This window comes from Channa argus, chromosome 1 (genome assembly GCF_033026475.1).
Source record: "Channa argus isolate prfri chromosome 1, Channa argus male v1.0, whole genome shotgun sequence".
In the NCBI taxonomy this organism is placed as follows: domain Eukaryota; kingdom Metazoa; phylum Chordata; class Actinopteri; order Anabantiformes; family Channidae; genus Channa; species Channa argus.
Genome location: NC_090197.1, coordinates 12,978,259 through 12,998,961, shown reverse-complemented (window position 1 = coordinate 12,998,961; position 20,703 = coordinate 12,978,259). Strand labels below are relative to the sequence as shown.

General features: G+C 38.7%; 2 protein-coding genes across 11 annotated transcripts in view; one reads left to right on the top strand and one right to left on the bottom strand.

Moving 5' to 3' along the window:
* The window catches only part of LOC137124137 (myocyte-specific enhancer factor 2D homolog), a 29,107-nt gene extending 24,333 nt beyond the window's left edge, over positions 1-4,774 (top strand). For all 6 annotated transcript variants that reach the window (XM_067498839.1, XM_067498867.1, XM_067498857.1 and 3 more), the window contains one exon: positions 131-4,774. In XM_067498839.1, coding sequence (XP_067354940.1) covers positions 131-599 — 469 coding nt within the window. In that variant the 3' untranslated portion in view covers positions 600-4,774. The remainder of the gene's footprint in view (positions 1-130) is intronic.
* On the bottom strand, positions 674-20,686 carry tmem79a (transmembrane protein 79a). 5 transcript variants are annotated; one of them, XM_067498913.1, is made up of 8 exons: positions 20,529-20,685; positions 18,941-19,123; positions 14,656-14,940; positions 12,390-13,174; positions 11,095-11,307; positions 10,762-10,984; positions 8,483-8,695; positions 674-1,772 (listed from the first exon to the last, which is right to left on the bottom strand). In XM_067498913.1, the coding sequence occupies exons 4-7, from the start codon at positions 13,084-13,086 to the stop codon at positions 8,503-8,505; spliced, it is 1,326 nt and encodes a 441-aa protein (XP_067355014.1). In that variant the 5' UTR covers positions 13,087-13,174; positions 14,656-14,940; positions 18,941-19,123; positions 20,529-20,685; the 3' UTR covers positions 674-1,772; positions 8,483-8,502. The 5 variants fall into 5 exon arrangements, with proteins under 5 accessions (XP_067355014.1, XP_067355005.1, XP_067354996.1 ...); XM_067498904.1 differs by lacking the exon at positions 674-1,772 and adding an exon at positions 4,558-6,518; XM_067498895.1 differs by lacking the exon at positions 674-1,772 and having other exon boundaries at positions 6,938-8,695.
* Between the last annotated feature and the right edge of the window lie 17 nt (positions 20,687-20,703).

Here is a 20,703-nt window from a genome sequence, read left to right as displayed (position 1 = left end):
ACTGGGCTTCAAGTTTATACACATACAACTTTGTCAAACAGCTAATCATTTGTTTTTTTTCCCCTTTGGTTTCCCCCTTTTCTGCCCCTTAATTTTTTCCTCTCTCCATCCTCCGTGATTTTGTTTTCAGGCCAGTCAGCCATTTACCTCAAGGCGCCATGTTGACAGTCAACACAAACTCCAGTGTGAGCATCAAATCAGAACCTGTTTCGCCCGGTCGAGATCGCAGCACCCCTTGTCCTCCTCCCTCTTCCACCACAGCATCCTCGACCTCAGGGGGAGCCATCCTGACTGCTCTGCCACAATATCCTGGCTCCCTGCTGTGCCTGGATCCCCCGACTGGACGCTCACCTGCAGACAGCGTAAGCAGCAACGCCAGCTCCTTCGAAGGCAGCGATCGTGATGACACTGGTGCACCGGGTGGCAGTGGCAATGGTGGTGGCGGCGGCAACGGCAGTGCAGCTGCCACTACAGGTCCCGCCAGCCGGTCTGTGCCACCTGACTTCAGTCCCTCAGGCGAGCTCCTCAGGGCATCAAACGAACCAGAGCAGGAGGGAGGAAACGGCAAGCGCATGAGATTGGACACCTGGGTCACATAGATGCGCCAGCACCACTTCTCAGAACCTCTAGTGAAGTTTTGGTGACACTTAAATACCCACAACACACACACCCATTGTTAAACCCCCACTGCCATGTGACACTATCATCACACATCTGCCTCTGTCCAAAATTATATAACTGAGCTGTGTCACCCAGAGTTACGAGGCTTTGCCAAAAAAATAAAAATAAATCACATCAAAAAAAGATTAAAACAAAAAAACTTTTATCACACTCTGATCGAGGGGAGGGCCGCTTAGATATTTTGTCCCAGGTAGACCCCTTGAATAGCAGGACAGTAGAAATTTAAAGCCTTGCTTCAGTGGTCTCCATATAGTCATTTCTTTTGGTAAGGTATTGAAACTTTTGTCAATCTGATGAATCTATAAAAACATTTACTTTTCACATGGTTTCTGCATGAGCTTTGTGTATTTACATCAAGCTCTGCTACATTGTTCACAATTTGATTGGTGGCTTGCCAGCATTGTGGGACTTCTGCCTTTTGACTCATTACCCCCGCTCTATGAAAATCAACACCATTGGGATTGTGTGCTGTCCATTCTTCCATAAGTCACTATCAAACTGCACTATTGGGAATAACTTTATCTGGACATGTTTGAGGACTGAACATCTATTTGGCACTGAACAAACAGACTCAAACAGGGTTGTCTAGCTAAGGGGATTTCACTATGAATTGATCTTTCTGCAGCCGCAGTTACCACGTACACCCAGACAGGCTGGAGTCCTCAGGTGGCACTCTGCAGCTGTGGAGCCAAGTAACTTACCAGAGTGCCAACATCAGACTCTCAACTTCAACAACAAAAACAACAACAACAACAACAAAAAGCCAAATGCCTCTCGCACATGAGCAAGGACGCTGATAATTTATCAATCGCACTGTCATTTAAAACAACAAGAACTAGAAACTGTTGATGATTTTCAGGCTTCGGATTTGTCATCACTTTCTCCTCAGACTGGGTGCTCCTCCCATCCTCTCACCTCATCTCCTCTGGAACTTGGATGGAAGTTGTTGCACCAGAAAATCCCGCCAGCCACTTATCTTATAACCAGGAGTAGATGCCATCCAGTTAAAAGCATTGTATGGATTTTTGAGCCTCTTGTGGCTTCTTTTGGGTAGGGAAGTATTTGGTTCTTTGAGTCCAAGTGTTCTTTATCTGTTGGTATTTAAAAAAAACAAACAAAAAAAAAAATTCTGTTTTGAAAATCCGTTTGTTGTCCAGAGGTAGAAATTCTGACTTTGTATAATAATCACTCCTTATACAAAAGCTTTGATGTCCTCTTTAGCTCTCTAGCTATCCTTAGCTCTTTGCCGTGTTCAAAAAGTGAAAGGAAAAAGACATTTTCTATATTTCTACCGCTTCAGTTGGCGACAAAGTACAATAGCTTTTCAGCTTCAACGACGTGTATGTACATATGAATATATTTGCATAGACTTTGCTAGGTATCCCTAAAAACAAGCAATGTGTTGATTCTCAGTGGATCTGTTTGCATATATGAGTGTGAATTTGACATGTTTTGAGCTATGGTGCAGGGGTTACGCCACACTAGGTAGTGCTGGTGGATCGGACTTGTTTCAGTAAACCTATTTTATTCTAGTGTTGATGGTGTGTGCACTTTGTCTCTCACTCACGGAGGCCTGCTTAGTTGTGGTGTCATCATATTCTCCTACCACACGTTTTTAAAACCCACGATCAAAGTATAAAATTGTCCATTCATCCAATTGTCCAAACATTATTATGACACTGCCATTCACTTGCGATGTAGTTAAGATTAAATACACTTAGTTATACATATTTTTGATCCACAGAATCATGTAACACATTGGACAGACACAGATTATGCCTTTTTATCACTTTTGAAATTAAGTCAAGAAATTGGCTGTGTTTGTTGTTGAATTGTGTTTTCTAGGACAGATTTGTCTGAACCATTTCAAGTTTGTGTATGAGTGTCATAGTCCACAAAGAGTTTCTTTTGATTGCTTCACCTTTTGGGGGGGGCGGGGGGACAAGATGTGATGTTTGACTGTTGATTATCTACTTCAACAATCCTACACTTGAGTCTGTGTAGGTGAAGCGGTTTAATGTGATTAGTCGCTGTCCACAGTGCAGAGTTTGCGACCAGTTTTTGACGCAGACACTATGGGTCTATGATGAATGTTTAGAGAAAGAGCATGCGTGATAAACAAATGTGTGCCATTTTCACAAATGCTGGCACACATCTAACACCATCGTTGTTGCCATTTTTCTTGATCAGGTCATTTTTCCGTCCCTCATTCGACAGTGTGGAGGTAGCTTCTCACTCTAACTTCACTGTTGTATTCTTTCAATCGGACACAATCAACGATTTAACATCAACACCTTCGATAAATCTATGATAGTGAATATTTATTACAAACTATTAAAATAATAGACCAGCACTTTGGGAGACTTACCTTTTGGTAACTTACCTTGTTTGCAATGTAAATCTTAAGTGACAGCCAGCAGCCAGTTAGATTAGCAGACAACAAAGAAAAACTGGGACCTGGAAGCAGTTTAACATGCTTTCATGTACATGAAATATTTAATAATTCTTCTTCCACTGCACATTGTGGTGTTTTGGCTCCATCTACACAGAATGATGTTTCAGTTTTTGATTTAAATTAAAAAGGAAAGTTCAAAAGAACTGGAAGTAACTGAAAGTTGTATCAAAATATAATTCAATGCAGTATTATCTGTCTGGCCCACCTTTTTAATTTATAAAGAGTTTCACTTAAACCAGAACCAGCACAAAACTGATGGGTTTGAGATACTTTATTATTTAATACAGTATTATCTCAGATAAATAATTTCTCTAAGTGTATAACTAAATTACGCTATTTAAATGAGTGAGTAGAACAACAGTGGAAAGATTTGTAAACGTGTAAACACTCCTAAGTCAAAGTAACAGGAGGTTTTCTTGTTCTTCCTACACAGCTAACAATGCATGAAAACAACATAAAGCTCATAGAATGTTAGATTAGCTGATAAGACACAGAAGTAGCTATAAAGTGCTGGTAGGAAGACCGTCTGTGCACAGTGCCAGGTTAGCTGTTTCCAGTCTGTATGCTAAATTAAGCTAAGCTGTTGGCTGTCGCTTCATATTTAATGAGCCGACATGATGTCACTCCAAAATGTCAAACTGGTCCTCTAAAAATTGAATTAATGGGCACTATCATCTTTCAGACCATTAATGGTCTTCTCTTTTACCGCACAGTCATTTCCATCTTTTACAAAAAATAATTTTGAAGCTCGTGGGCACTGATGGTTGACTGAAATGTGACACCACACTTCAGCATCCTGCCTCTCGCAGGTTTGTTCATGTACAAAAAGGTTCTCTGTCCAAGCTAGCAGTGTAGTCACAAGACAATCTATATGAGAAATGAAAACCTGCACCCCAGTTACTTGTGTACAATGTTTTTTAGAATCTCACTATTTTTGGATTAATTTGTGCTGGTGACAGTTCCATTGTCGATTATTATAATGATATTATTATGGAGCTTTTATTTTATTGCTATTTTGTGTAGGATAGCCAACTGTTTTTATTTTATCTTATCATAAACATAGTACTGGGTTCCTTTTTTGAAACAACTTGCTGAAAATTGCACGATCAGTTATTGTGGTATTAGCAAATGCAATGAAGGAATTACCAGTTAAATGCTGCAGTTTTAATTAAGATATAGAATATATTTATAAAAACGGGAAACAACTGAAATTAGTAATTCATTAAATTTGAAAAATGTAAGTGCATGGGATACAGGTAACAACAAGACATATGTTACATACAGTAGAGGACATGCATCACAAATGAGTTTTAAAACAACTCAGAATAATGTAGCATATGAAATACTAAAGATGAAATTTATAGCTAATATATTGTGCTGAGCTAGTCCGCTTTGGGTTTTTGTTGTAAAGAAAATATTTCTTTTGTTGTTTTTTGTTTTTTTTTTTTTGAGAATGATATACAGTTTGTGTATATTTTCATATACAAAGTATGCACTGATACGTTATTGAAATTCTATACCGCTTTTACAAAAAAGTGTTTGTTGTACCAAAGTATCCAAGTCCCTTGAAACCTTATCCTTTTTGCGTATGTTTTACCGTATTTTATATATTAAATAGACAAACTGAGTGAAATGAAATTGGATCTCTGGCTTAATCTCTTAACATGAAAATGAAAAAAGGACAATCACTGTTTACACCATAACACACGAGCGACTAAAATATTTTATAGTTTAATTGCCTGTTAGGAGTTTTATGAAGAATTAAAAGAATAAAAATCATTAGTTTTAAATTCACAATAAATCCAATTTAGTCAGTTTCCAAAGTGCAACAGTGTTTGCTAATTGTCACAAAACATGCAAAGCTTCATTTCACACATTCAGTGATAGATATTCACTAATTTGAGCTGATGTCTTACGGCTTCCTATGAGTTAAGCAGCAACTGGGCAATCGAGTCCTTGACATCTGAACTCAAATTTATAAACCATGAACTAGTATAAGATTGAAAAAAAAAACTCATTAAAAAATAGTATTTTAGTTTTGAAGACACCTTAAACTTAATTTGTGATGGAAACTTACTGTTTTGTGACACCTTATGGATTAAATAAACCCGTCGAGAGACAATTAATTGTTAAAAAGATTTAATTTGATGCGTTATAGTATACATGACTTTTTAAGGTGACGCTGTAATGAAAGGCATTACTGTATCAGATTAGTAATATTTGTAGATTACGCAGTAGTGAGTTACCATGATCAGAAACCATATTTTGTGTTTTTTCAACCTAATACTAAAGGCAATTGGTTAAAGTTAATCTCAAACATCGTGTCCGTTTTTCGGTCCACTCGCATGTTGCCCAGTGGATGACAAGTTATGAAAAACATAATTCATAATTTTATTTTATTTGATATTAGACCAACTGTTAGTTTATAAAAGGCAATGTAATGCAAACTTAACAGTAAGGAATTACGGCTTAAAAATGATGTTTTAACCTAATATTTTTAATGAACAGTATGAAGCAATATGTAAATATTACTTATTCTCAGCCGTCCAACTGCATTTACCTATACATCAGAACTACCTTCTGTACTTGCACACACTTAACACAAACCTGCATTTTAAGTAATAACTAGCAATGTCCTTATGCTGGTATCAGTATTTGGTACGATACTGCCCTTGTATACTGGTGTTAAATCTTCCCCCGAAAACTGGTAGTGGTGGTGCCCAAGAGCCAGAGGGCTGCGCAACACATTCATAGAAGCTAGGGTTACAATACATAACCATCATTTTATTTCTTATGTCGTGTGCCCTCTGGCTGTAGCATAATAAGTCAAATTATACTGCAGGATGTAGTTAATGCCCCGCTAGTGCCACTCAGGACACTGAAGCAGAGAAACAAATTCCTATTTCACAACTGGACCAACCTGAACCATGAAATAGAACAAGGGGTGGGAGGCCCAACCATAAGCTCACTGTCAAACAGGAGCAGTGATAACTCTTTGCCCCAGACGGTTAATATAGGATGCTGACGTCGTGTTGTCCGTGTAAACAAGGATGTGGCAAAAAGCACTGGAGCAAAGTGTCCTGTGGACTAAAGAGGAGCGGGACCATCCAGCTTGTTATCAGTGGACAGTTCAAAAGTCTGCATCTCTGATGGTGTGGGGGTGCATTAGTGCCTATGACGTGGGCAGCTTAGACATCTGGAAAGTCATCATCAATGTTGAAAAGTACATAGAGATTTTAGAGCAACATATGCTCCCATCCGGACAACATCTCTTTCAAGGAAGGCCTTGCTTATTTCAGCAAAACATTGCTAAACCACATACTGCATCCATCACAACAGCATGGCTTCAAGGGAGAAGAGTCCGGGTGCCTGCAGTCCAGACCTTTCACCAATAGAAAACATTTGGTGAATCATAAAATGAAACATCTGCCAACAAAAGCTCAGGACTGTTGAGCAGGTATAATCCTGCATCAGACACAATTAGGACAATATTCCTCTCCTAAAACTCCTGCAACTGGTCTCCAGTTGTTAAAGGAAGAGGGGATGCTATACAGTGATAAACATTACCCTCTTCCAACTTTTTTGAAATGTGTTGCAGCCATCAAATTCAAAAAGGGAATGGGAATCAAATATGAGTAATTTAAGTTTTACACATAGTCCCAAATTTTTACGACAGCCAACAGCTCTAATGTAAGTACTTGTACTCAGTCTTGGAAAAAGTGGTATCGGGACACCTGATTATAAACCAACCTTCACCTCAGTCATCTGGATCTGAATCATCAGGTGCTGCACACTGTTGAGTATCATTTTTTAATAATAAAGCTTTATTGTGCTTATTAAAGATCCCAAATATTTACTTTAAATACACATTCCTTCACACACCGAGGAGGATCATTCAAAAGAAAGAAAAAATAAAAAGACTAACCAATAACATCCCAGCAACTTATGGTGATATAAACAAGAATAACTAAACTGTAAATACATTAAAGATACATTAAATAGTCTCAGGTATTAATAAAGTTTAGAGATTTCTGCTAGTACTAGCTATGTGAAAAACGTACTTTGTAAAACAACTTAATGGTAATAATTTAACCTAATTTAAGAAAAACTGAATATTATCCTTAAATATTTACTTTTGATAGCAAGCATTATTTATTTTCTGCTTGTTTGGCTTCCAAATTGTGTTTAATCAGCGCAAGATAAAAAGCAATTTAGAACAGAAATGCAGGTCACATCTGTGTAACATGTAGTTTATGTACTCATTTTATGGAGTACATAAACTTTTAAACGTTGTAGTATTTCTCCATTCTTTATATCATTGATTTCTTTGTAAACAAAGCACAAATAAATTATTACATAGTGAATGATATCACCCATAAGCTGTTTAGGAAATAAGTTATTTTTTTATTGTTTTGTTTTGTTTGTTTTTTTAAATTGTATTTATCATCTGAAAAGATCATCTATAATCATCTTAAATTTATTTCCATTTGGTAATAATCTCTTTCAGTATATTTTCTACCAGATCTAACATTGAACTGAAAAAACGTGGCTTTAATTGTGAAACAGCTATAGGAAACACAAAGCAGGACACAATCAATCATCAATTGTGCTTACACAACACTCATTTTCTGCATTTTTGTCACTAGGTCATATTTAATTTTTGATTAAATCAAAATGTTAAGATCTTACTTTAGTCGTACAATTTTTTGACTGCACTGTAAACCTCCACCATCTTCTTCTGTTGTAATCCTGATCTAGTAGAAGCTCAATGAGTGTTTGAGAATATTACAAAAAGGTTCAGTACATTTTTTTAAGCAATTCTGAACCAAGTAAAAGCAATGATGAAGTCCCTCTGTTCACCATAATGTTATACAAGCTTTAGCTGTTTTTCTGTGCCTTGACCTCCACTAGTGCACAAAAACATCCAGTGTGGCAGTTTTTTTTACTGGTTTGGTTTTAAAATTGATTTTAGACAATAACAGTGGTCTGTGGCATAAATGGTCAATGGTCTGCACTTGCGTAGCCCTTTTCACCTTATTGGTTCCTTAGGCTCGTTACACTGCTTCTCATTCAGCCATTCACTCTCACAATCTCACTCATACACACTCACAGTGTGATGAACATTATGGTAAGTAGAAACAATTCATCATTGGTTATAGTCGCGGTTGAAAATACTAAAATTATGGCAGAAACCTTATCGGATAAATTGTACTTGCTGTAATTAATGAACCTGGCCTCACTTATAAAGGAATACAACTTTAAAGAAACCAAAAAAAAACGAGACCAGTTGTCATAACAGTGTTTTGTCATGATATTAAATGTGTTGTTGATTTCTTAGCTCCTCACCGCTTTCCGTACACTGCACTTTAACCCCACCACCGCTGCCTGGGAGGTGGAGCCGTTGTAGGAGGTGCCACGTCGAAAACCGCCCCTTCTCCGACTGACGAGCAGACGTAGTAGAGGTTGGTGCCCAGCATGACCAGTATGGGGAAGAAAGATAATCCGAAGCCGAGGCCTCTGATGCTGCTGTCCAGACAGAGGCAGAGCCAGTAGATCAGCCTGCAGCACAGAAAATAATGCAAGTAAACAGACGACCAAAAGAAGCAAATGAGATTGTGCTCAGACTTAGTTTGAGTTATGGTCAGCTTTGTTTTGATACAACAAACAAAAATTCTGATTTCTACCCAGAAATCTTCTTTTTCCTCAACAGCATTACACAGCTTCGCCTTTTTCATCAGAGTTTGTATCAAGTGCTTGATGCATTTTAATTTTGTCTCAAAATGTCGTTTTTTTTCCCCTCAGAGCAAAGAGTACTCATAACAGAAAAGCTGATGCTGAAGTGCAAGAATGCAGGATGACTCTGCTTTTTACGTGACGCAAGAGCTTCTAGTTTCAGTAACTGTTTCAATACCTTCCACTGACACTGAAATATCTTTAGTATGGAAAGAAAAGCAGATTGGGTATGTAATTAATAATAATAGTAATAGTAATGTCAGACTGATTCTGTAGTGAGTAGCTGTTTTTTTCCGAGTTGTTGCAGTGGCTTATGAGCACATTGCCGAAAATCAGAATCAGATTTATTGGCCAAGTGTGCTAACACATACAAGGAATTTGCTTCGGTCATCGGTTGGTCTCAAGAGATTGTTCAAGCAGTACAATACACACAACATCAAAATGTTTTTCCTGAATCTATAATCCTGAGTGAATGTCAAGTATCTAAATGTAATGTAAACGTGAAACAACCGTGAATAAGTTCATCCTTGTAATCCTGAGTAATCACATTTCAGAGCAGATCAAATCTCCATTTTTCTATGAGAAGGCTTGGAGGTATCCAAAAACGTATTGTCAACCTTTGCATTCATAACAAATAAAAAAAATCATAGTCTCAGCTGGATGTGCCTTTTAAAAAATACAATAGATATTACATAATCAAACTGCTGGTGACTAACTGTTGAACATTCACCTACATTTTTTACTCCCCCATACAAAGTGGTTGAGATAATACGGTTAAACTGGTTTTATTCTTTCCTGATCACTCACGGTTTGACTGTGTGTTTTGTGAAAGCTGCGTCTACGACAACTTTGAATGCTAAATACGCTCAGTCATTACGATGTATTACTACGAATGAACTGCCTAAACTGCATTGGTGAATCGCTTAAAGGGAGAACTGAAAGTGAGCGTAAGCGCGCAGCTCAACACCAAACTGAATTCATCACAGGCTTCACACATTTCCTTCACAAACACACACTGCAAAAACAAATTTGATTATACTGTAGCATAAATCAGCAATTTCATCACGGTAGAGTAGAAATTTAAACACTTTAAGCCTCTGAAGTCATCATCACATTGAAGGCTTTTGGTAGAATTCTAACTCATATATTAGTGTTTCTGGCTCTAGAGATGCCAGTGTCATTTAATAGTTGGACTAACTATTTGGTGCAGTTTTTAAAGAAATGGTTAAATTAAATATTTGTGGTCTCCAGAACTATGGGATCAGCATGAAATGTGGCCCAAACACTGATGTTATCCTTTGAGGATTTTTTCTGATAACCTTTGTGATCCTCTGACTTTCCAAAGGATTCCACTGTCAGCTCACATTTCTATCTGTCCAGTGATCTGGTTTGGGGCCCAAAACCTGTACAGCCTCAGCCATACTGTGCGCTTAGTGTTAAAGCAGTCAGGACACGGACGGGCTAAACTTAGTGGACGTCATCTGTTTAACATGTCACGCTGAACACCTAATAGCATGACATTGGACTCTTGTTATGTGAGCATTATCAAATTTGTGGATTTTTAAAGACTAAATCTAAACAATATATGTAACCATAAGGTAAGAATTATTGTTTTCTTTCACTTAGGCCTCGTCTATAATCTAAATGCAAGTTGGAATAATGGGTTTTGTATAATTTGCTTAGTATTGTGTTCATTGTGCAACTTTTTTCCTTCTTTTCGATTTCTTTGAGCATTGGGGCAAGCACATTTTTGCTTCTGTCTTATTTCCATTGTGTTTTATGCCTTACTGTATTACTTGTGACTGTAAAATCCATTAGGATTATTTAGTAACTTCACAACGAATCATTTCTTCATTCATCTTTGGTTTCTGAAGAATGTGACGAGTGCATACCTGCCGAGAACAAATATGATGGTGAGCAGCGGCACCAGTTTGACAAGGTCCTGACTGATGTAGGTTGCCATGACGGCCAGCTGCAGGAAGTAGAACAGGAAGAGCCCCAGCGATTCGTTGACGTAGTGCCAGTGCACAGCCACCTCTCTGTTCACCAGTTTAATTTGATAGAGGGGGCTCAGCGAGCTGAAATGCAGCCGGGTAAAACCCTGCACCAGCACACCTGCAGAGAGTGGAGGGTCGTTAGTAGCTGTGATGTGGTGTTTATGGCTTCAAGAGTTTTGTTTCAATGCATGATTAGCTTGATTTCTGTATACAGGTTTAGGGTCTTACCAAGCAGGATGGGTATTGTGGCGAAAAACGCACACCGCAGTGTGTACACTACCCTGAGAGGGGGGCTTTCCAGCAGTGGTGAGTCAAAAGGAAGGAAGGCATAACCTCCCCACACCAGGAGAGGGAAGAGGAGCCCTGCAGCAACCGTCGATAGAGCCAGCCTCAGTTTCTCGATGCACAGGGGATCACACATGTCTGAGGAAAATGAGAAATCTGCGTCTATTAATGACAGGAAGGGGACGGCGAGGCAACGAATGAGACTGAAGTTACGGCATAATTCATGTAATTATGTCTGATTAAGGAGAAGAGAGATCATTACGCTGTGTTACTAGGCTAAGTGAGCAGTGACTCACTCACTCACTAAGTGAAAATGTGTGGCAGAAAACACTTTACTGTGTCGGGAATAAAGCAAACAGGAGAACTGACGTGTGACCTGTCAAATTGAATGAAAGTTGTTTATCACTGATTTCTCTGCACTACTCACAACTAAAAGCCTGCCTACAAATCTTACCAGCAACTGGCTGTGACACCGCTCAGATTCTTTCCTTCTGCAGTCGGTTTTTTGTGTCTGTCTACTTCAGTTTTATTTTTCATTATTTTTGTTATTGTATATATTTACTGCTGATTAAAGATGGGTATTAATGTCACAAATATAACAACTGATTTACAAACATTACCACAGCTGATCTCAACCTGCACCTCAAATTTGAAAATACACTTCTCATATTTATTTGATTTCTGTTACCTACTATTGTACTAATATTCAAGTTATACCTGTCCTAACTATTGTCTGTCTTATGTACAGGTTCCCATGTGAGTCCCACAGCTAGATGACAAGGGCCCTTTAACCATAAGACTAAACATAATTTTGGCTTGAATGAAAACTGTCATATTTGGTGACTTGACACTGCTTTCCAGCATCGCAACCTTCCACCCAGTTAAAATAAAATCTACTACTATCCTTTCGGCTTATCCCGTGAGTTCAGGGTCGCCACAGCGGATCATTGTCCGCATGTTGATTTGGCACAGTTTTTACGCCGGATGCCCTTCATGACGCAACCCTCCCCAATATCTACCGGGCTTCGACCGGAACTGCATCGCTGGGGAGGGGAATGGGACCCAGTTAAAATAAAATAATAAGGTAAATAATTTGCCTCGTTTGTTTAATTGGATTCATCTAGTTACTAAGACTTGCATGACTATTTGATTACAGTATTTTAATGAAAACTTTAAATTTAACTCTTAATAAAATGTGAACCAGGTGCCATAAAGTCTAGTTTGTGTCGATCACTCACAGTGTTTGTCGTCATGCTCTTTCCACTCTGGGTAAAACTGCCCTGCTGAGTGTCCAGTCTGCATCTGTGGCTCCTTTGCTGTGTCCTTCTCTATAAAGTGCCGGCTTTCCTCAGAAATCCCTTTAGTAGGCGGATGCACAATCATGACTTGTGGAGTGAAACCCAGGGTACTCTTCTCTGTGATCCAAGTAGTCTTTTCTACTTCTTCCCACTTATTTGCCAGCATATTGTTCTGATTATAATCCTGCTGCACCTCAATCTCATCGTCCCTCCATCTCTCGCCCTCAGGCAAGCTCTCTCTCCATTTGGCTTTACTCTTTCTGTCGCACTCATCCTGGATCTCCTCCTCTGAGAAGTCTTGGCTTCCTCCACTGATCCCACTGTTACTCTCTTCAGGCTCTGGTGCTCTTTTTTCTGCCCAGGCTCCATCATTATTTTCCACATGAGGCCTCTTGTCTCCAATATGAGGTGAAGTGCTTGGTTCCAGAATAGTTGAGCTGGTCACTTCCTCCTTCCCCTCTTCTTCTTCCTCCTCCTTTAAATCATCATTGTTTTCCTCATCTTTAATTTCATTTTTTTCCTCAAAGTCATTGCTCTCCTGCAGCTTCGTACATTCTACTATCTGTTGATCTGCAGCTGGATCATCAAGTTCTACAACTTGAATTAATTCAGAGCCTAAACCACCTTGCTCAGACATTTTTGTGATTTTAAATTGAGTATAATCTGTCAGTGGCTGTTGCTCAAGTTCCAAAAATCATTTTTGGGACACATAGTTGTTGAAATCCCTGTGGGAAACAAGTTAAAACAACATTTAAACCAACATCCTGCTCTGTCTTCAGCTTACCACACACACACACACACACACACACACACACACACAAATCACAGTTCATTGTGGGTGTATTGCCTTTTATTTACTTGTCCTGCCCATGCACAGGGAACCAGTGCTTAGAGCAAGTTTGAATGCAACAGCTGTTTCTATGTCAAATTTTGAACAACAGGAAACAAAAAGGTATCTTGATACTTTGTTGTGGTATTGTGTGGTTAGAAATTGTGCTTGTTTGATTATATTGTGTATGAAATTGCTGGAATTATTTGATTTTGCATTTTCTGATCCTTCTTTAACATTGTTCAATAAACTAAACTAATTATATGCAAGTCAACTAATCAAGTTAACAACTTAAATGTCTGTCTAATAAAGTTATTATCAAACATTTCAGAAATTAACACAATTCTAAAAGTCATATTGTACAAGATAATATACACTATACCTGAGTACTGCCCCATCCCTGATACCATCTGTAAACAACTTTTCTTCAAACCTTTCAATTTCTGAGTTGTCAAACCACAGACACACTGCTTCAGTCCATTTTAAATGAGCTTTTGTCCAAGAAGCGGCAGTGGCGTTTCTGGATCTTGCCGTTTCTTTGCCTAGTGGAGTTTAAACTTCTATTTTTGGATGCAGCAACAAACTGTGTTCACTGACAATAGTTCTCAGGTGTTTTTGTGTTTGTTTTTAATACAGTGCTGCCTGAGGGCCCTAAAGATTAGTACTAGAATTTTGGCCTTGTGTCTGATATACAGTGATTTCTTCAGCTTTTCTAAGTGTTTTATTGTTATTAACAATAGATTATTGTTTTTAGCATTACAGATATTTTTTGATGCCTCTGTCTCAACATTTCATCAAATACAAAATGCACAGATATTTTTCAAAAACAAACATTTCAGTCGTGACATTTTATACATTGTCTTTGTAGCCTACTATTTAAAATGTAAAATGGGCTTTTGTTTTATTAAGTGGACCGTGTGACCAGCTCTGACACACACCTTGACAGAGCAATCTAAGTACTTCATTGTCATTACTGGTATCACACACACATTCCGCCCTTAGCATTTGTGTAAAGTAATAGAGTTGGGGCCTTTAAGTCAGTAACAAAGCAGAACTGGACACAGTAACGCTCCAGGAAACATTTGATTTCGTATTTCCTTATTCTACTCGACTCAACTTTACCTTCACACAGTTTCAATCTGTGCTACATTAATGTCACTGTTTTAGTGACGTCAGTACCAACTTTACTATCATGACTTAAGTTAGACGTGAACGGTGAAGGTTCTCTAAAGCTCTAATCACCTGTACATGAACATTGAGCTGTAGCTAGTTCGGCCTTGTTTACTTCCAGGCTTCCGCTAAATCATTCGCAACGACCGAGTCGTGTGAGTAAGTTAAAAACGCACAATTAAATGAAAAGGTTCATATCTGACGTACCGGTTTGTGGTCACGGCCCCGGAATAGGGCGTCGTTTTGTTGTAGAATCGCGTTTTCGATCGTTCAGCTGCGTGTCAGTGTTGAAGTTTAAAAGTGAACTGTCAGGTGTGACCAGGTGTGCAATCCTTTCTTTCCCCAGAGAAACGAGGAAAGCGAAGAGGTATCACTCTGACTGGATTTCCGCATACCGAAAAGGTCACTGTCGTTAAACAAACAAGACAAGCCAGACAGATTGTGGTCTGTGTTGTCCTATATCTTATGTTGCCCTCTTTAGTATGGATCTGCCTGAAAGAAGGAAGACGGTACAACATCAGTATGCTGCTTAACATATACCAAACAAGAAGAACCCTACTACCAAAAACAGCAACAGATACTGACTTTTTGCAGAGCAGGGCCTTATGCTGGTTTATGGATAATTACCATGCAGAGATCTGAATAAATACAATAACACGGAACATCATTATATTTACCGGAGCTTTGAACACAGGTTCTACTCTACTCTACGTTTAGCTGACTCAACTGCAAACTGTCAAACAGAACTGATGAGGTCAGAGGTGCCACCCATAAATCCTATAATAAACAGAAAATTTCTGCTTTTGTATATGTGTACTGTAAATTATCAAGTTGTGCGAACCAAAGGTAAGTTAAGAAAGGAATTCATTCACACCTGAGCCACACATCAAACCAGACTGTGGAAAATAAAACAGCAAGATCACCGATTTATTTTAAGACCATAATCTCACAAATGATTGGTTTTTTGTTTAAAACACACAAAATCCAAACATTTCCATTTAAAATGGTTTGGCTTTACAAAGCCAGATCCAATGTACGTGTGATTTGATAAAATCTTAGGCCTTCATTTCCCACAACCTCACATTCTTTGACATATAATAATTGGACACACAAAACCACAATATGGCAAACCTTAAAGTGTTAATATCAGTAATACTGATGTACAAGTCATGTCATACATTTTTACAAAAGGTGCTGAAAAATAAGTCAATTAATTTTGTGAAATTAATCTAATCACTTGACTTTAATCTCATGACAGTCAGAAATTATTAAAAAAAGAAAAGGCTTCACAGCTACACGTAAACATCAGAGAAAGTGAAATAACGACTGCAATGCAATAACAGTGGAAAATAACAAAAAACATGAGTGGAGGAGAAAATCTCCTGCGAGCTGTGAGTACGCAGAGCTTTTCCGTCCTGTCACGGAATGCGCATAATGAAAGCCAAGAGGCTGATCTGTGCAGTGATCGGAGTAAAAGAAAGTGATGGTACATTCAAAGCTTTGGCAATTAAGGCAAAAAACAAACATGATCAACTGGCAAGAAAATCATGACATCATTTAGATAAAGTTTTTCTCCAAAGCTGAAAACTCCCCAACCTCCACAAATACTCAATAGAGAGTCGAAGTAAAGCCGGGACGTCCAGGTTCAGGCCCAAAGGTAAGCAAACCTCAATCAGATGTGAGCAGAGCCTTTACTCAACAGTGTTTTGTTTGCTCATAATTTAAAATAATTATATTCATCAGTTTTAAGCTGTCATTAACAATTTTTCATAAGTCACAGACCACCAGGGCTTTAACTCGCCATAACAGATGGGTTTTTTTTGTCACTTGGGGGAAGTGGAAACTCTGTGGAGGAAAAAAAACAAAAACAAACAATACCACCTTAAAGGTTAATGACAGCAAACTATTTACACATCCAGTAGTTAAAGAGCAAGAATAATATTCATTTAGAGTCTGAAAGTCCATCATCCAATTTCTCTTTTAGCTCTGGTTTTGGTCACTGGCATGTTAGCTGCTAAATGCTCTACTAGCTTCAACAGCTATTTCCCAACCGTGTCGGCTGTTTGATGCAAAGCAATTAGCAGTGCACATCGTGCTTTTAGACCTTTCTTGATAACAGCAAAAACAAGCCTATGAGAACTACAAGAGTGAACCAAAACAGTACAGCTAAACAATGCGTTGACATTGGCTATAAATCTCTGTAAAGTTGAAGGGAGCTGCAGAATAATTGGTTAATCCCAAGGTTCATGCTGCCATTACATACAGTGCTATTATAAAAATATTCTTTAAAGACAGTGATTTAAAAAACACTTCTAATCCTATGCCAGAATCAATTTGTAAATTATTTCTTGTAATATGCCAAATATAGGTTTAAAAATTATTTTCTTTATTTCAACACCCTTCTTGCCTTTGTTTCTGTAAAAATATTCTGAAGCCTCATTTTAAACTCAAAAGCATTTGCGTAAAAGGACGTGTGTGTTTGAAAATAAGTTGGCAAAACAAGTTTACATTGTTAAACTGTGAGACTGAGCCCAATATTGCTCTGTAGTCCTATGTCCTTCGGTCCTAGAATAACAGAAGTAAACCCCAGGAACGCATTACTTTTTTTTTCTTTTCTTGAAGACAGGCTAAAGTCAAACAGCATTTGCAGTGAGATACAGAAGCCAGTGGAATAGAGGCTGCAGCCCGGAGGTGACGCTAGGACTTCGGCTCTCTATAGTTTCACCGTCCTTGTCTTTTGTTCCTCTCAGCTTCTCAACATTTGTTTAGACTTTTCCCCCCTATTTTTTAATCCTTCCCCAGAAACTGTTTTACTGACACACTGAAATGGACAAACACTACATCTGAAGGCTAAATGAAAACTGGATATAGAATCAGTCTATAATTATAAATTCTACATGCCAGTAAAATTTCATCGGTACTACTTATTCAGATGACAGAAATAAAGTTGTTGTTTTTTTTGTTTAAAAGCAAGCACAACAAAACAAGATAAACAAGTTAGTTAGGAAAACTGAAGAACTGCTGCGTATCTAACCTATCTGACCGACATAATGTTAAAAATGTGGGTTTTCATCGACACGATTGGATATTACGGTTAAAACGGCAACTACTACAGCAGCTTTTTTGGTCAGACCGAGATCGTTTATCAAGCCTGGCTACTAACTTCAAAGCTTTCCTCCTGTTCAATAAGCGTTTCTCCAGTACTGTCTTCGTACTTAACTTCATACTCCCCTTGTTCTGCTGGCTCTCCTTCACTTTGCACCCCAATAGCAGATGAATCACTTTTTTCTGAATGGTTGGCGACTACGCTGTCGAGTTGCGTTTCACTTCTGGCCTTATTTTTGTTGAGTGAACCTTTAGGCCGACCCCTTTTCCGTGGAGTGACATCTTCACTTTTTGCAGTACTTGGGGGACGGCCTCTTTTTCTCGGGGGTCCATCGTTGGGGTTGTATGGGGAGGATGTAGTTGTAGGCAAACTCTTGCGTAAGTGGGCTCCTTTCTTAGACTCAGACTTGCGAGGACGACCACGGCTTCTGCGAGGGGCTGGTGGAGCTCCCTCTGGAGGATCGACACGCGGGTATTTCCTCGGTCTTCCCAGCGGCTTCCACACTTTTGGCTTTTTTAATTCCTCAGGTGAAGGCAAAGGGTACTTTCTTGGCCGCCCCCTCTTGGCTGGTTGCTTTCTTGACCAACCACGCTTCTCTACTGCTGTTTGGACGTGTACTCGCAGAGGTCGTCCTACCTTACCGTATGCAGGGGGTTTCTTGTTTAAAGAGCCTTTAGGTCGACCTCTTCCTCTCTTAACTGGCTGGGAGGCATCTGTTATTGATTCTTTTTGATCGTCACTCTTCTGTCGAATACTTTTTCTTGGTCTTCCCCTCCCTCTCCTAGGCATATCTGAGATGCCATTTGATGAGTTTTGTGTTAACCCCCCAGTATTATTCACCTCCACCCTCCTAATCTGACCTCTCCCCCTTTTCCATGAATTTAGGCTTCCATCTGTTTCCGCCTCGCCCTCACTGCTCACCTCTTTCTCCAGCCTGGGTTTCTTATTTGGGGAGCCCTTTGGTCGGCCTCTTCTCCTAGGTTTTACAGAACTGCCTTCATCTTCTTCACCACTTGTTAAACTTTCTGACTTACGCTTCACAGATCCTTTTGGACGGCCCCTTCCCATTTTCGGTGTATCAGAGCCACCGTTTGCTAAGTCTTCAGTAGCGGTCTTCTCAGGGGTGTGAGACTTTTTCGGTCTTCCTCTTTTCTTAGGAGTATGGTCCATTACAGGACTGTCTCCATTACTGGTATGGTCCTTGGACCCTTTCGGACTCCCTTTACCCCTATGCGTTTGGACAGAATTTGCATCTCCTAAACCTTCCTGTGCTGTGTGTTTTGTGCCAGAGAGTTTTGGGCGCCCTCTCCCCCTTTGGGGCTGTGTGGACCCACCATTGGAAATTCCTGGAACTAGCTCCATTAGGTTAACGTCTGTAACACAAACCTTCAATTTCTTTAAACCTTGTGGCCTCCCCCTTCCTCTTTTAGTTGGACTGTTGTTGGAGATGTGCACACTAGACTCTGCCTCATTGCTCACATCTCCTTGTTCAGTCTCAGCCATCCTAATTTCTTCTTCCATATTGTTGTCTTCAACTCAACCTACTTCTGCTTGGTTTGCACCTGTAAACTAAACATTACAAACAACAATGAATATTTATTTATTAATTTCTTATTGTGCACATTAATCAAAAATAATATTGATTAAATAATTACAGAAAATGTGATGGGGGCGGGAATTTCATATTTTGATATCAGCTAAATCCCAAAATACGAACAGATCAATATCCAATATTGTCATCATATTCACTGTTACAGAGCAAACATTTTTTATTTCACAACTAGAGCTACAATAACAAAAATTACAAACACCTGTTGTTATAAATTGCAAGAATTAGCTGCTGATTTGGTATTGTATTATATTAAATTGCATATTTGAAGTTTTGGTCAGTGGGATGGACAAAACAAGGTGTCTGATGAAGTCATCTGGTTCTTTCGGACACCTTTTCAGAGTTCTCTGATGTTTTAAAGAAAAAAACAATCAAGTACTCCAGAAAGCTTTGGCAGCAGTAAGTGAAACAATATAGTTTGATTTAGTGTAATAAACAAAGTGACACAATGGGTTTATAGAAAGTACTATGTTAAAGATTCATTTGTCATAATGACAAACTAAGGAAACATTGTCCTTGTCTTGTATGGCAAACATATGTTGTATTAATAGGCGATTTTTTTGCTGACTATAACAATAAAAATCTTGATGTGGTAACATGTCTGTTTCTAAGTATTATGAATAATTATAATTATTATCCAATCGCCTTTGACTAATGGCAGATGTAAATTTTTAGTTAGTGTTTAGTAACCTTTTTGCCGTTTTTAAATCTTTATTTATAACGCATTATATTATTTACAAAAGGAATTGTAAAATGTTTGAATGATTTCTAGCAGCTTGAAAACCTTTATTTCAGACAAGAGCATTGATAGAAACCACATTTTGGCCCAATATGATAATTACTTTTCTTTTGATTAAAGAAAAAGCACAAGGAACACATCATTTACATAAACAACCAAAGCTGCAGAACAAAACAGTATACAGTATGCATATTATTAAATATTATTTAGAAACCAATAATAAATGTGGCATTTAAAAAAAATATTATCTAAGGGTCCGGCTGAGTCTATTTTCTGGACTACAATTTTCCAACGGCGGGAAGGTGCATCGGTGGTCCAGTGCTCGGGAGGTTAGCAAAAACGTGCACAACCAACATAGCTGCATGCAAATGCGTATGATTTTGTGTCCTTGCACTTCATATTTACATATTGAAATAAGTGGAAATTATTTTTAAAACATCCCACAGACCCCATGCATTGTCAACTACATCTGAGGAACAATACATTTGATCAGACTTAGGGCCGTAAACATCGTGGATCAGATTGTTTCCCAGGTAATAGTCCGGTACTAAAATCGACGGCGATGAAAAGAGTGGCTAGCGACGCCAGCGAATAAAATGCTGTGATTAACAGACTACATATCTCACCTTAAAGAAATCCTCTCTGCGAATTTAGCTTATTTTTTTAAAATACGGATTCACCAGACAGCCCGTAAAGTGAAAGTACGCGTTTATTGATGCTGTGATGGTTGTTTAAATTTGCGACCGCTTCCGGTCGTCCCTGACTTAGGCGACTCCGAAGGAAACAGAAGCTCAAAGTTTC

What these genes read in the sequence shown, in the direction of transcription:
- tmem79a (XM_067498887.1), bottom strand. Translation starts at nt 19,075, where the DNA reads ATGGAAGAAGAAATTAGGATGGCTGAGACTGAACAAGGAGATGTGAGC.